Source organism: Megalopta genalis, chromosome 1 (assembly GCF_051020955.1).
Source record: "Megalopta genalis isolate 19385.01 chromosome 1, iyMegGena1_principal, whole genome shotgun sequence".
Lineage (NCBI taxonomy): Eukaryota > Metazoa > Arthropoda > Insecta > Hymenoptera > Halictidae > Megalopta > Megalopta genalis.
This window is the reverse complement of record NC_135013.1, coordinates 1,377,579-1,390,221: the sequence shown is the minus strand read 5'-3', so window position 1 is coordinate 1,390,221 and position 12,643 is coordinate 1,377,579. Positions and strand designations below refer to the sequence as shown.

Sequence of the window (12,643 nt, the reverse complement as noted above, 5' to 3'; positions counted from 1 at the left end):
GATATTTTATGTGCTATTTTAAACGTTTTGGATGTTATTTTAGATATTTCAGACATTTTGGATATTATTTTAAACATTTTAGATATTATTTTAAATATTTCAGATATTATTTTAAACATTTTAGATATTATTTTAAATATTTCAGATATTATTTTAAATATTTTAGATATTTTAAATATTATTTTAGATTTTTCAGATATTATTTTAGATATTATTTTAGATATTTCAGATATATATTAGATATTTTAGATATTATTTTAGATATTTTAAATACACTACTTTAAACATTTCAGATATTATTTTAGATGTTTTAGATATTTTAGATATTATTTTTGATAGTTTAGATATTATTTTACATATTTTAGATATTTTAGATATTATTTTAGATATTTTGAACACTATTTCAGACATTTTAGATATTATTTCAGATGTTTTAAACATTGTAGATATTTTAGATGTTATTTTAAACATTTTAGCTATTTCAGATATTATTTTAGATATTTTAGATATTATTTTAGACATTTTATACGCGTGTTAGATATTATTTTAAATATTTTAGATATTACTTTAGACATTTTAGATATTATTTTAAATATTTTAGATATTTCTTTAGACATTTTAGATATTATTTTTAATATTTTAGATATTTACATAAATATAATGCACTACATCAAATAAAGGACGTTTCGCATAATTTGTTAAAATCACTAATCTCGCTTAACCGACCTCGGCACCGGGAGCCCCTCGTCCTGTAACATCGAGGAGGCCGTATCCTTCGGTCAACGGCTTCGAGGTGACATCTTCTATGGCGGTCACTGTCTGAGCATGGAACCGAGCTAACCGTAACGAGTACGGCGGATGCTCTGTCGTCACCAGCTGGATTTCAAGCTGATCCAGTTTCGTAATGGCCTGCGTAAGGGGTGTCGAACTTAATTCAAGTCAATTTCATTAATTTAACAATGGCAATTAACAAATACTAATTACGCATTTAAGCAATTCACAACTTTGGACTTAGGTCAATCTCGTCGACTAAGGGGCTCGCATATTACTCTCTACAGGGTGTCCCGAAAATGTCTCGCAATCCGGGAATGGGAGACATTCCTGGGGTCATTTGAAGCAACTTTTTCCTTTGCGAAAATTTTCTCCGAGGCTTCGTTTACGAGTTGTTAACGAAAAACACTGACCAATAAGAGGCGAGCTCAGCTGGCGCGCGACGCCCCAGCCAACGAGTGCGCGGAGCCCAGTTCCGCTCATTGGCTCGGCCGTCTCGCGCCAAATGATCTCACCTCTGATTGGTCACTGTTTTTCGTCAATAACTCGTAAACGAAGCCGCGAATTGCATTTTCGCTAAGGAAAAAGCTGCTTCAAATGACCTCAGGAATCACCTACTTTCGGATTGCGAGACATTTTTGGGACACCCTGTATAATACCTTACAGTACATTGTGTACTGGAATATTATTAATTATTAATCATTTAAATCTTAATTATTTAAATGAATCGAATAAGCAGAATCTCGAAAGGAAAACGCGTTCAATTCAAATACTCACCGACCGCGCAGAATCGAAAAACGCTATAGCCCTGTTCAACAGCGATTCATACTGATCCAAGTCGTTGACATAATCAGCCGCGGCACCGAGGATCGCGTAAGCTTGTTCCGTCGCCTGTTCGCCGGCGAAGTGTCCGGCTGACACTAATCGTTCGGTGGACTTCGTTATCTTGATCGATCTGTCTTGGAATTCCTGAAATTTTCATATCGATTATCTGAAACTGGAGCCTAGAAGATGACGATCGGTTTAATACTGCAATAATTAGGTATTTCGAGGGTATGTACTTCTAAACAAATTTTATAGATATGTATAATGAACGGTGAAAATATTAATAGCAAAATGTGGTTGAAAATACGACGAAATATAGTTAATTGTTCCTTTGCTTTATAGCAAAGTTAAATTATTAGCAAATAAAAATTCGAGCGAGAGAGGGAGAGAGAGCGCAAGAGAGAGTGAGAGAGTGAGAGAGAGGGAAAGAGAACGAGGGAGAGAGAACGAGAGAGAACGAGTGAGCGAGAGAGAATGTGAGGGAGAGGACGAGAGAGCGAGAGAGAGTGTGAGAGAGAGAGGACGAGAGAGCGAGAGAGCGCGAGAGAGAGTATGAGAGAGAGGGCGAGAGAGAGCGAGAGCAAGAAGGAGAGAATGAGAGAGAGGGAGAGAGAGAGGGTGAGAGAGAGCGTGAGAGAGAGGGAGAGAGAGAGAGAGAGAGAGAACGAAGTTTAATTCAATCACCCAACTTAATTTACCAAAAACTTAAGTTCAACTATTAAATTCCTACGCACTGCTCATTCTAATTCATGAAAATCTAAACGAATAAGATTCCACGTTCCGCGTGACCGGCTTCATGTATTTCGCGAGAAACGAGAATAGACATGATAGAACGCTTCGGAATTACCTTGGCTTCGGCCTGCAGCTTTTTCAATTCGAAGAGAAGCAGTTCCGCGCTGGACGCGGAATCGCCGAGCTGGTCGCAGCTGCTCGAGAGGGCGGCGATTCTGTCGTTCAAGATCTCCTCGAGATCACGTAGGTCGGTGGCTAGCAGAGCGAGAGCCAGGCATTGCTCCAATTGAGTCTTTCGACTACGAAATGACGTTTCGATCAATTGTCTTCTGTCGTGGAGCTCCTCCAGCCATCTTTCGACTTTTATCACGGCTGCACAGAGGCCAACGGCAAAACACGTTGTCAGAGAGAAATATCGCAAGTAAACATAATCGGAGTATTGTTCGAACGAGACGGAAGATATTCTGTCGCTTTTTATCGTGTACGAAAATTGTTTGTAATTTCATTTATTTTATTTTTTTTTTTAGGAACGAAGGTGACTTAATTAATTATCTAAATAGAATAACATTTATTTTCGTATGTCGCACAGGATTCACCCACGCAAAATTTGAATCGTTTGAACAATGATTGAAAGAAAAATAATTGGAGATATAATTGTAATTGTTTTTTTCCTATTGTATAATTTAATGTGTAATGGTAATGGAGACACCCTTTTTGCATATTCCGCGGTTTGACTGCACTAAGAATTGTTGCATTACTTTTCTTCGTGCTTATTTATTTGTTTCTTCATTTATTTATTTCGTAGGCAGTTTGTAAGAACAGAGAGGAAACTAAATTAATTTCAAGCTTCCAATGTTAACCGTAGCTTCTTCTCGCGAGCGCAATCTGTTCGGTTACGGATACAGCGAGGGACCTATTAATCTTTGTTGGAAATTTCACTTTAGCATGATTTACTATGGTGTCACTGCATGCTACGTCCGTTTAACCCGTCAAATTCCTCTTTAAACGTTCTCGACTTTCCAACTGCGACGAAGAAACGTAATCACAACTTCGAAGAACTATTTTGCGGTGGATCTTATGCGCTTTCTCTGCGAATTAACATTCTTAGCGTGCCCGCACGTTTATAAACAAAATTTTTATTGTCCGAAGACGAGAAACTAGCCTCTTCAATTTGCTCGAAAGTTTCGTGAATTCATGTGAAATGTTACAGGATGTACAAGTACTGTATGCCATTTGACTTCATTATTCGAACTGTTCTGCTGCTAAAATATTCTACTGTAAAAGAATTTTACAGTTAAATATTATTATTGTTAATTAATTAATTATTATTAATACATTCTACTATTAAAATAGACTACTATTTTACAATTAAAGCATTACATTATTAATACATTCTAGTATTAAAACTGCTAAAATATTCTACTGTTTTACAATTAAGAATTGTATTATTAAGGCATTCTACTATTAAAATATTCTGCTATTTTACAATTGAAGCTTTGTATTATTGACACATTCTACTATTAAAATATAATATTTTACTATTAAAATATCCTACTATTTTACAATTAAAGCATTGTATTATTACCATAATCTACTATTGAAATATTTTACTGTTAAAATAGTCTACTATTTTACAATTAGAGCCTTGTATTATCAAACACATTGTACTATTAAAATATCCTACTATAATACAATTAAAACATTGCATTATTAACACATTCTACTATCAAAATATTCTATCGTTAAAATATCCTACTATTTTATAATTAAAGCATTGCATTATTAACACATACAGTACCATTAAAATATTCTGCTATCAAAGCACTTTTCTATTAAAACATTCTACTGTCGAGACGTTCGACTATTAAAGCTTTTTTCACATAAAGCATTCCACTGTTAAAACATTGTGCTATAAAATCCTATATATGTACATTAAATCCTATAAACCATCGCATTATCTGCCACAGTCATCTCGATACATCAATTCGTAAGAATTCGCCGACATATCCTTCCAGAGCAAACACGTTTCAAGTGTTTCGATGAAACGAGAACCGATCGTCGCCGAGGTGTTTCATTGTGATTACAGGAGCGCGTTTAACTTCTGCCGTTTCGCGTGTCACGGTGGAAGGTGTCGGCGCCGCGAAAGGCCACCGCCGCGCGTCAACTTATGTCATCGATCAAATATAAAAGCGAAAGGGAACGGTGGCGATGAAAAAGAAGAAAAAAGAAAAAAATGAAAAGAATTCACACGCGCGCACGTACGTATAGAAATATCGATAATCGTTGTATTTTTTCCCCCGCCCGGAAACATTAATCGCAGCCGCTCACCGTGATCGGCTTCCAGTTTAATTTTGTCCGGCCTGGAATCCAAAGTGCCCTCGTTCGCGATTTCTTTCAGTCTGTCCAACAAACTCTTTCCCTCCTGCAACGCGCCCATCAGCGCCTCCAGCATGTTCTTCCGTAGATCGTGGATCTTTGACAGGAAGTTCTTCACCGCCTCGATCTCGATCGGCAGCAACGTGTCGTTGCACGTCATCTCGAGGGCCCTCATGCTCTCACGACACTCCTCCGCGCGGCTGCGAAACATTGTTTTTGTTGTTGTTATAATTATTTATAATTATTACATTTTATAGGTTACGATTATGTGTATTGTTTTGTATTACATTGTGTTACATTGTGTTACATTGTGTTACATTACATTGTGTTACATTTTGTTACATTACACTGTGTTACATTGTGTTGCATTGTGTTACATAATGTTACATTGTGTTGCATTGTGTTACATTGTGCTTGATTGTATTAAATTGTATTACATTTTATTACATCGCATTACATTTTATTACATCGCATTACATTGTATTACATCGTATTACATTGTATTACATTGTATTACATTGTATTACATCGTATTACATTGTATTACATTGCATTACATTGTATTACATTGTATTACATCGTATTATATTGCATTACATCGTATTAAATTGCATTATATTGCATTATATTACATTACATTGCATTACATTACAATGCATTACATTGTATTACATTGCATTACATTGTATTACATTATATTGTATTATAATATTACTTAATACTATACTATATCACATGTTATAATTATCGTTATTTAATAATCACTGTATCAAGATTATTATTGTATAATTCGTACAAATCTGAATCTTACATCCTTAATAATAATCTTTTCTCGAATTTTATTCGTTCATTTCTACGAACGTTCTCGTTCGAGATTATCTCTGAATAAAAATAAAAAATAAACGAACAAATAACAATAAAAGAGTAATAAATAAGAGTAAATAATTCGAAAGTATAATTTAAACGATTCTCGTTCGTACGAGACATTTATCTCGGCCGATCTGTAATTATTGGTGCTTCTGTAACGATGAGTTTCGATTCATTGAACGAGCGATACTCGAGGCAAGATTATAAACGATGCAAAATTGTCGCGCGCGGTCTCGCAAACAGGTTCGTACGACGGCGTTGCGATTCGCGTGAAAAAACAACGATAACAACGAAGCTTTGGACCAGATCCCTCGAAATAATTACGAACGTCGGTGTAAGTCGAATTCCTTCGGTTTTGCGGACGTATTTATTTAATCCTGGTGGATCGATTGTTAGCGAATCAACCGTTCCCTGAAACTGCATGCGAAATGTTATTCCGACACGTAGACACACACGTACCATTGGAACAATACGTTGCAGTCGAGGATCTGCTTGCGCCGCTCTAAGAGCTCGTTCACGTCGTGCCAAGCCTGGCCCAAAGTTTCCGCCATCGCGGCGTACACTTCTGCCCGCGGCCTTTGGTTCGATATCAACTGATCGGCCTGCCGAAGCAGCTCCTCCACCGGGCTCTGTTTGCTCTTGTCGCGGAAACAAATGATCCGGATTAATTTTATATTCTCATCTTCAATTACTGCCTGCGATGCCTGTGGATCGCCCGCCGTGGGTTTAATTTTTGCAACGAGGAATATCGTTTCGCGCGAACGACGTTTTTCCACGAACTTTCGATTTTTACGAGATTACGTTTGAGCGTGGAAATTTTCATGACGATTCGCGCAGTATATTTAGTTTATACGTCGCTGTCATGTTTGAGGCGTTTGAAGCGAGCTTTATTTTTTGCTAGGTTCGTTTAATATTACAGTAATTTTTCCCTAATTGTCACCCAAATTGTGCAGAAAAATAAACAATTTGGGAAGAGGCGATACGATTATTCGAGCCTTGCGGTTTATTTTTATAGTTATAAATTGTTCACAATTATAAAAACGAGCCGCGAGACTCGAATAATTGTATCTCCTCTTCCCAAAATTATCCATTTTAGTGGACAATCTGAGCGTCAGTAAGGGAGACATTACTGTATTTGGTCGCGATTGATTCGACACTTCATTCGATTTTTCTTTATTGTCCGAAGTTAAAGCTCAAAAGTGGATTTATATGGAAGAGTTATAACAATTTTAAAAATTAATAATTCGACTTGAAACAATAGTGAACAATCGAACGAAGATTGAATTAAATACGACTTAATAATAGCGAATGAACCTGGCAAAAAATTGATACGCCGCTTTCGCGCGTTACTTGCAAAATACAGGAGCTACGCAGAATTTTCTTTTTTTTTATCGATGATTTCGATAGTTTAAGAACGATGTATCGCTATTCTCGAATCTTTTCTATCTCGTTTCTATGATTTAGAATTTAACGTAGACGATTTCGTAAGAAATGCACGATTATTCGCGGTCCGTTTCGTCGATGAAAAATGATGAATTTTCTAGGTAATTTCCGACGCTAATTTCTCAGGCAAATTGAATCGAATGTCTGACAGCAGGTATGTTGAAAATGTGGAATAAATGAATAAATATGACGCCCACCAGACCAGACGCGCGATCCGATATCGCGAGACACGGACACCTTCTGTTTAAGCGAACGTTAACGAGAGCTTAAATTATGCGGATTAGCGCGTTTACCTGTAATCGAAGCAGAACTTCGTCGTGTGCGCTCGAAAACTCGGTAGCTTCTTCGACAGAGGAACCGAGCTTCGTTAATTCCGGCTGCACCTCTAACACCTTCAGCCTGAGCCATTCCCCGCTCTGCAAGATGCAACAAACGAAAACGTCAAATTTCATAGATCGCATAATTCATTTTTATGAAAGCTCACGATTTCACATAAAAATGGAATTGTTTGTGTGACGTAACGCGACTTTGTCCGTTTAAATAAACAAATAAATAAAAATTGAATCTTAATTAATTAAGAAATGAAAATTAAAGTCAATTTTAATCAAATTAAAGATTAAAATTAAAATTAAATTAAGAAATGAAAATTAAAGTCAATTTTAATCAAATTAAAGATTAAAATTAAAATTAAATTCAATGAAATTAGAAATTAAAATTAAAATTAATTTCAATCAAATTAGAAATTAAAATTAATTTCAATCAAATTAAAGATTAAAACTAATTGCAATCAAATTAAAAATTAAAATTAATTTCAATCAGAGATTAAAATTAATTTCAATCAGAGATTAAAATTAATTTCAATCAGAGATTAAAATTAATTTCAATCAAATTAAAGATTAAAATTAAAATTAATTTCAATCAAATTAGAAATTAAAATTAAAATTAATTTCAATCAAATTGGAAATTAAAATTAAAATTAATTTCAATGAAATTAAAGATTAAAATTAAAATTAATTTTAAATAAAAATTATCGCGGTCGAACAAATTTATAAGCACAGAAAAAAATAATCGATGAATTATCAAATTTCATAGATTCCATAATTCATTTTTACGTTGCTCTTGATTTCACATAAAATAGAATAGTTTTCCTGACGTAACAGGACTTTGTCAGTTAAAATGAATGACATATTAATAGCATCGATTAATGACAACAACTAATTCAGCTATAAAAGGAACAAGCTGTATAACTATCAATCTACATATAAAATATATATATATAAATATAATATTAACATACATACGAACAAGTAGGTCAGCCTTAATAACTAATTAGGCTCAATCGTGACGAGCAGTTAAATCATTTGATCGTCGTAGGAGCATTTCATTCCTGCAGTTAATTATGCAATAAACACATCCAGAATGGAAATCTCGTTTGAACACGTTTCGGCCCCGTCGTTGGAACGGATAGCGCGCAACATTCCCATAGAATCGAGTCGATTGTCACGAAGGTACACACGCATACACACACACATATACACACATACATATATCGTGTCTCCAGCGACCTGCAAAATAGCCGGCAAACTCTATACAGCATAACCTAATATTTACCGGCAATTTTCTGTCGCCGACTTGTAAAAGGCAACGATCGTACACCACCGACGCGCAGCAGGGAACGACTCTCCTCGCTGCCTTTTACGGAATCATACGCAATCATCTAAAAACGGAGCGATCATCAAACCTGGACGGTAACATCGTAACGAGAATTTTATTCAGATACCGGACAGCGCATCGGCCTAACACGACGCCGGAATGCGCCCGTCGATGCTCCTTCTTGCAATCTATTTGGGGCAAGTCGATGCACAGCGTATCCTGCGGCTGCGTTTCCTTTGACAGGCTTTTCTATTAGTCGTTGATCGGACTAGGCTCTGCGAACCAACTTCGGCACGGTTCCAGTTATAAATAACGTTACGGTTCCGCGCAATTAGTGATTTTAATCAGCGTTCGACATTGTTCGAATTGTTTCCACAGAGATCGTTTTATCCGAACGAATTCTTCTTGGTCGATCAGTTCGATTACGATTATTTATTGTTCACCGTAAAATTCTGCGAACTATTCTTTAATCATTGCTCGCATTATTATGTGAATAATTCTTTAATAATTATCCATATTATTATTAGAATAATTCTTTAATAATTATCCATATTATTATTCGAATAATTTTTTCATAATTATCCGCATTTTTATTCGAATAATTCTTTAATAATTATCCGCATTATTATCCATAATAATTCTTTCATAATTATCCGCATTATTATACGAATAATTCTTGAATAATTATCCATATTATTATAGAATAATTATAGAATAATTCTTTAATAATTATTCGCATTATTATTCGAATAATTCTTTAATAATTATCCGCATTATTATACGAATAATTCTTAAATAACGATCCACATTATTAATCGAATAATTTTATAATCTCCGTTCGAATAACTTATTCATAACATAATCTGCAATCGGATTATCGTTCGAATAAATTGCCCGCATAATTCTTTACGTTATAAATAAATTATTGGAACAGCGATCGCGGAATTATTCGGATAACAATGCGTAAAATCGTTGCTATTGGTAAAAATCGAGTAGCCATTTTTACTTATGCAATTTCGCGCGACAAGTTCTCTCGGTCGGACACGTTCCAATAATTACGAGTACAAGCGGCGCCGCGCGACAAGGTATCATTTGAGTAATTACTATTTCGTGAGACACGTTTCATTGCTATTATCGGATCTGATTATGTATGTACATAACTGTTTTCGCTTTCGAAAGCGTTACTTCCGTGGTGTGATTTAACACGTAAACGAAGGAACGATTACATTTATAAACTAGCCACTTTGCGTGTCCCCGCGGCTTGTACAACGAATTTCACACCCTAATGCACGCATAAAAAGGAATTAATAAAAAAAAACAACGTGAAAGAAATTAATTTTTAAACGATACGTAATATATCTTAAATTTTTATCTTATTTTAATAAGATGAAACGATTTAATATATATAATATAATATAAATAATAATATAAATAATATTTATGAACTGATTTAATATATATAATCGATAATGCAATCGTATTGACATTAAACGTATTTAATTATTTTAATATTCTTTTATTTACGTATTTAAACTCAAAGAATTCACCGTAGAAACTAATTTTCCTAATTCCAGTAACTGCGAGAGAAAGAAACCCGTAAAACATTGTTCCAGCTAAAATGGTGGTAAAAATCGTTCCGACGCTAGCGATGTGTTAAACGATTAACAAAGAAAACTGCAGGCAGGCGTATCGAGTTCCCCGGCAATTCTTATTCGCACCGGAACTTTTGTCGAATATCATTTGCATAACGCAGCAGGCGACCACAGATTCGTAATACGAGTCACTTTCTATATAGCTGTCGTATTTTATAAAATCGAAATATTTAATCTCGCGAGAGGCGTAACAATATTCTCCGACCTCGACGCGAACGCGAGCACGCGAGAAGCTCGGAGAAAGAATTTCCGAAACGCATGGAACAATCTTGCTTCTTGTTCTCGCTCGGTCTATTTCAAATCGGCGCGGTGCGACGTCGAGTCGAGTCGAGCCGAGCCGAGCCGTGCCGAGTCGCGGCGTCGAGTCGAGCCGAGCCGTGCCGAGCCGAGTCGCGGCGAGCCGAGCCGCGCCGAGCCGGACCGAGTCGAGTCGGAACGCAAGCGAACATCGGGACACGACACGATCGCGGCCAGCCGACCGTTTGTTTATCGAACGACGCCAAAATATCGCGCGCAGAGAAGGATCGATTATGTCTGCGAAGGTTTTGGCGATCGTTAATTTCCGCGTTTCTGATCCTGAAAATAGAAACGCGCGCTCGCAGCCGTGTAAACACGTCGACGGGTTAACGAACGAGTCGGCTCGATCGCGAAATGATCGATGACGCATGGTGGCACGGGTCGCGTGGAAACCCGTAAGAAGCATCGTTTATCGACTATCGACGGCTACCGGATAATTCTGCTAAGCGTTTTAAGCCGCGGTAAGAAGTTGCCGGCGAACCTCGCGCGTGCCGCGAGACGATCGCCTCGTTTGCTAGACCTTCGGTAAGATATTCGCGCGGAAATCCATGCGCAGTTCCTGTTTTTTGCAGCGACAATTTTCAATTTGCGTAAAGACCCGTCATAATCTGATAATTATTGAAACGCGCCTTTCCGATGCAAAATCAAAATTGCGCGGACCAATTACATAAAGTAGGAGAAAAATAAAAGTGCCAATTCTGGCCGGAATAATTTTAAGAAATTAATAAGACGATGCTGCTGTTTATGTCAGAGCAGTAAATAATAATATATATATATATATAATATATATATTTATATTATGTAATAGATATTCTATGTAAGTTTGTGCAATATTTTTGTATATAATATATATACATAGAATATCTATTCGTTCAAAATAGTTGAGTGAAACGAATGAATAAACTTAGTAATAAATTCTGCAAGCTGGAATGAATGTGCTGTTTGCATCAGAGCAGTAATAAAACGATACGTTAATCTGTTCACCGTTCGAAAATACGCCCACTCGCCGTCGTCGCGGATCTTTGCGCGAAATAAACATTATCCTCGTTAATTGTGAGGTTATGTCAAGCAAAAATTTGTCTTCTTCGTTTAATAATTTCACAGAGTTAAATATAATGCATAAGTGCCGTTGAATTCTTTTTAAATATTTCTGTTGTCTTAGGTTATTGTCGTCTTTCTAATTTCAAGTCAGAAATGCATAAAATCCGAAGTCCAATCTTCGTGTGCGTTGTCTTCGAATGCATAAAGTAACCGCAGTGCAGCAATCATCGCCGTTGAAACTCGCAGGTAGCGGCGCGTGCGTAACACGACGAGCCGTGCCGTGACTAGCCGCGAAATCTTCTTACGCACAAACGACATTGGTACTACTTCGATGGTGACATCACACCCCTTTTTGTAGCCGCGAGTTTATTTGCAGCGAATCGTCGCCGCGCCGTTCGAAATCCTTCGTTTACGCGCGATCGCGGCTAAGCGAGCGAATTCGCTTCCCCTCGCCCACGCTCACCCTCTCTCTCTCTCTCTCTCTCTCTGTTCCCCACTGTCCCTCGCTCTCTTTCTTTTTTTTCTCTCTCTCTCTCTCTCTTGCTCTCTCGCCCTCTCTCTCTCTCTCTCTCTCTCTCCCGCTATCTCGTCCTCTCTCTCGCTATCTCGTCCTCTCTCTCACACTCTCTCTCTCCTCTCTCTACCTCTATCTCCCTCGTCCTCTCTCTTGTTGTCTCTCCCTCTCTCTCTCCCTTGCTCTCGCTCGCGCTCTCTCTCCCTCTCTCGACAACTTCTTTTTTATGAAATCATATCATTTTTGTTACGCAAATAAAAATTTATATGCATAAATTTGTAAAATTAATATATAAATATAAATATATAAAAAAATAAATATAAAAATATTAATATATAAATAATATATAAAAATTAATATATATATATAGAGAGAGAGAGTGTTATGCTAAAATATAATATATATACAGAAAAAGAGGGAGAGAGAGCGAGAGAGAGGAAGAGAAAGAAAGAAAGAGAGCGAGGGACAGTGG

General features: G+C 36.6%; 1 protein-coding gene across 9 annotated transcripts in view; it reads right to left on the bottom strand.

Moving 5' to 3' along the window:
* The window catches only part of LOC117223969 (uncharacterized), a 117,559-nt gene that overhangs the window by 52,893 nt on the left and 52,023 nt on the right, over positions 1 to 12,643 (bottom strand). For all 9 annotated transcript variants that reach the window (XR_013037245.1, XR_013037246.1, XM_076518213.1 and 6 more), the window contains 6 exons: positions 7,308 to 7,430; positions 6,031 to 6,209; positions 4,657 to 4,904; positions 2,444 to 2,700; positions 1,549 to 1,740; positions 727 to 909 (listed from right to left, as the gene is read on the bottom strand). Coding sequence is in view for 7 of the 9 variants with exons in the window: in XM_076518213.1 (XP_076374328.1) it covers positions 727 to 909; positions 1,549 to 1,740; positions 2,444 to 2,700; positions 4,657 to 4,904; positions 6,031 to 6,209; positions 7,308 to 7,430 (1,182 nt within the window). In the remaining 2 variants the exon portion in view is untranslated. The remainder of the gene's footprint in view (positions 1 to 726; positions 910 to 1,548; positions 1,741 to 2,443; positions 2,701 to 4,656; positions 4,905 to 6,030; positions 6,210 to 7,307; positions 7,431 to 12,643) is intronic.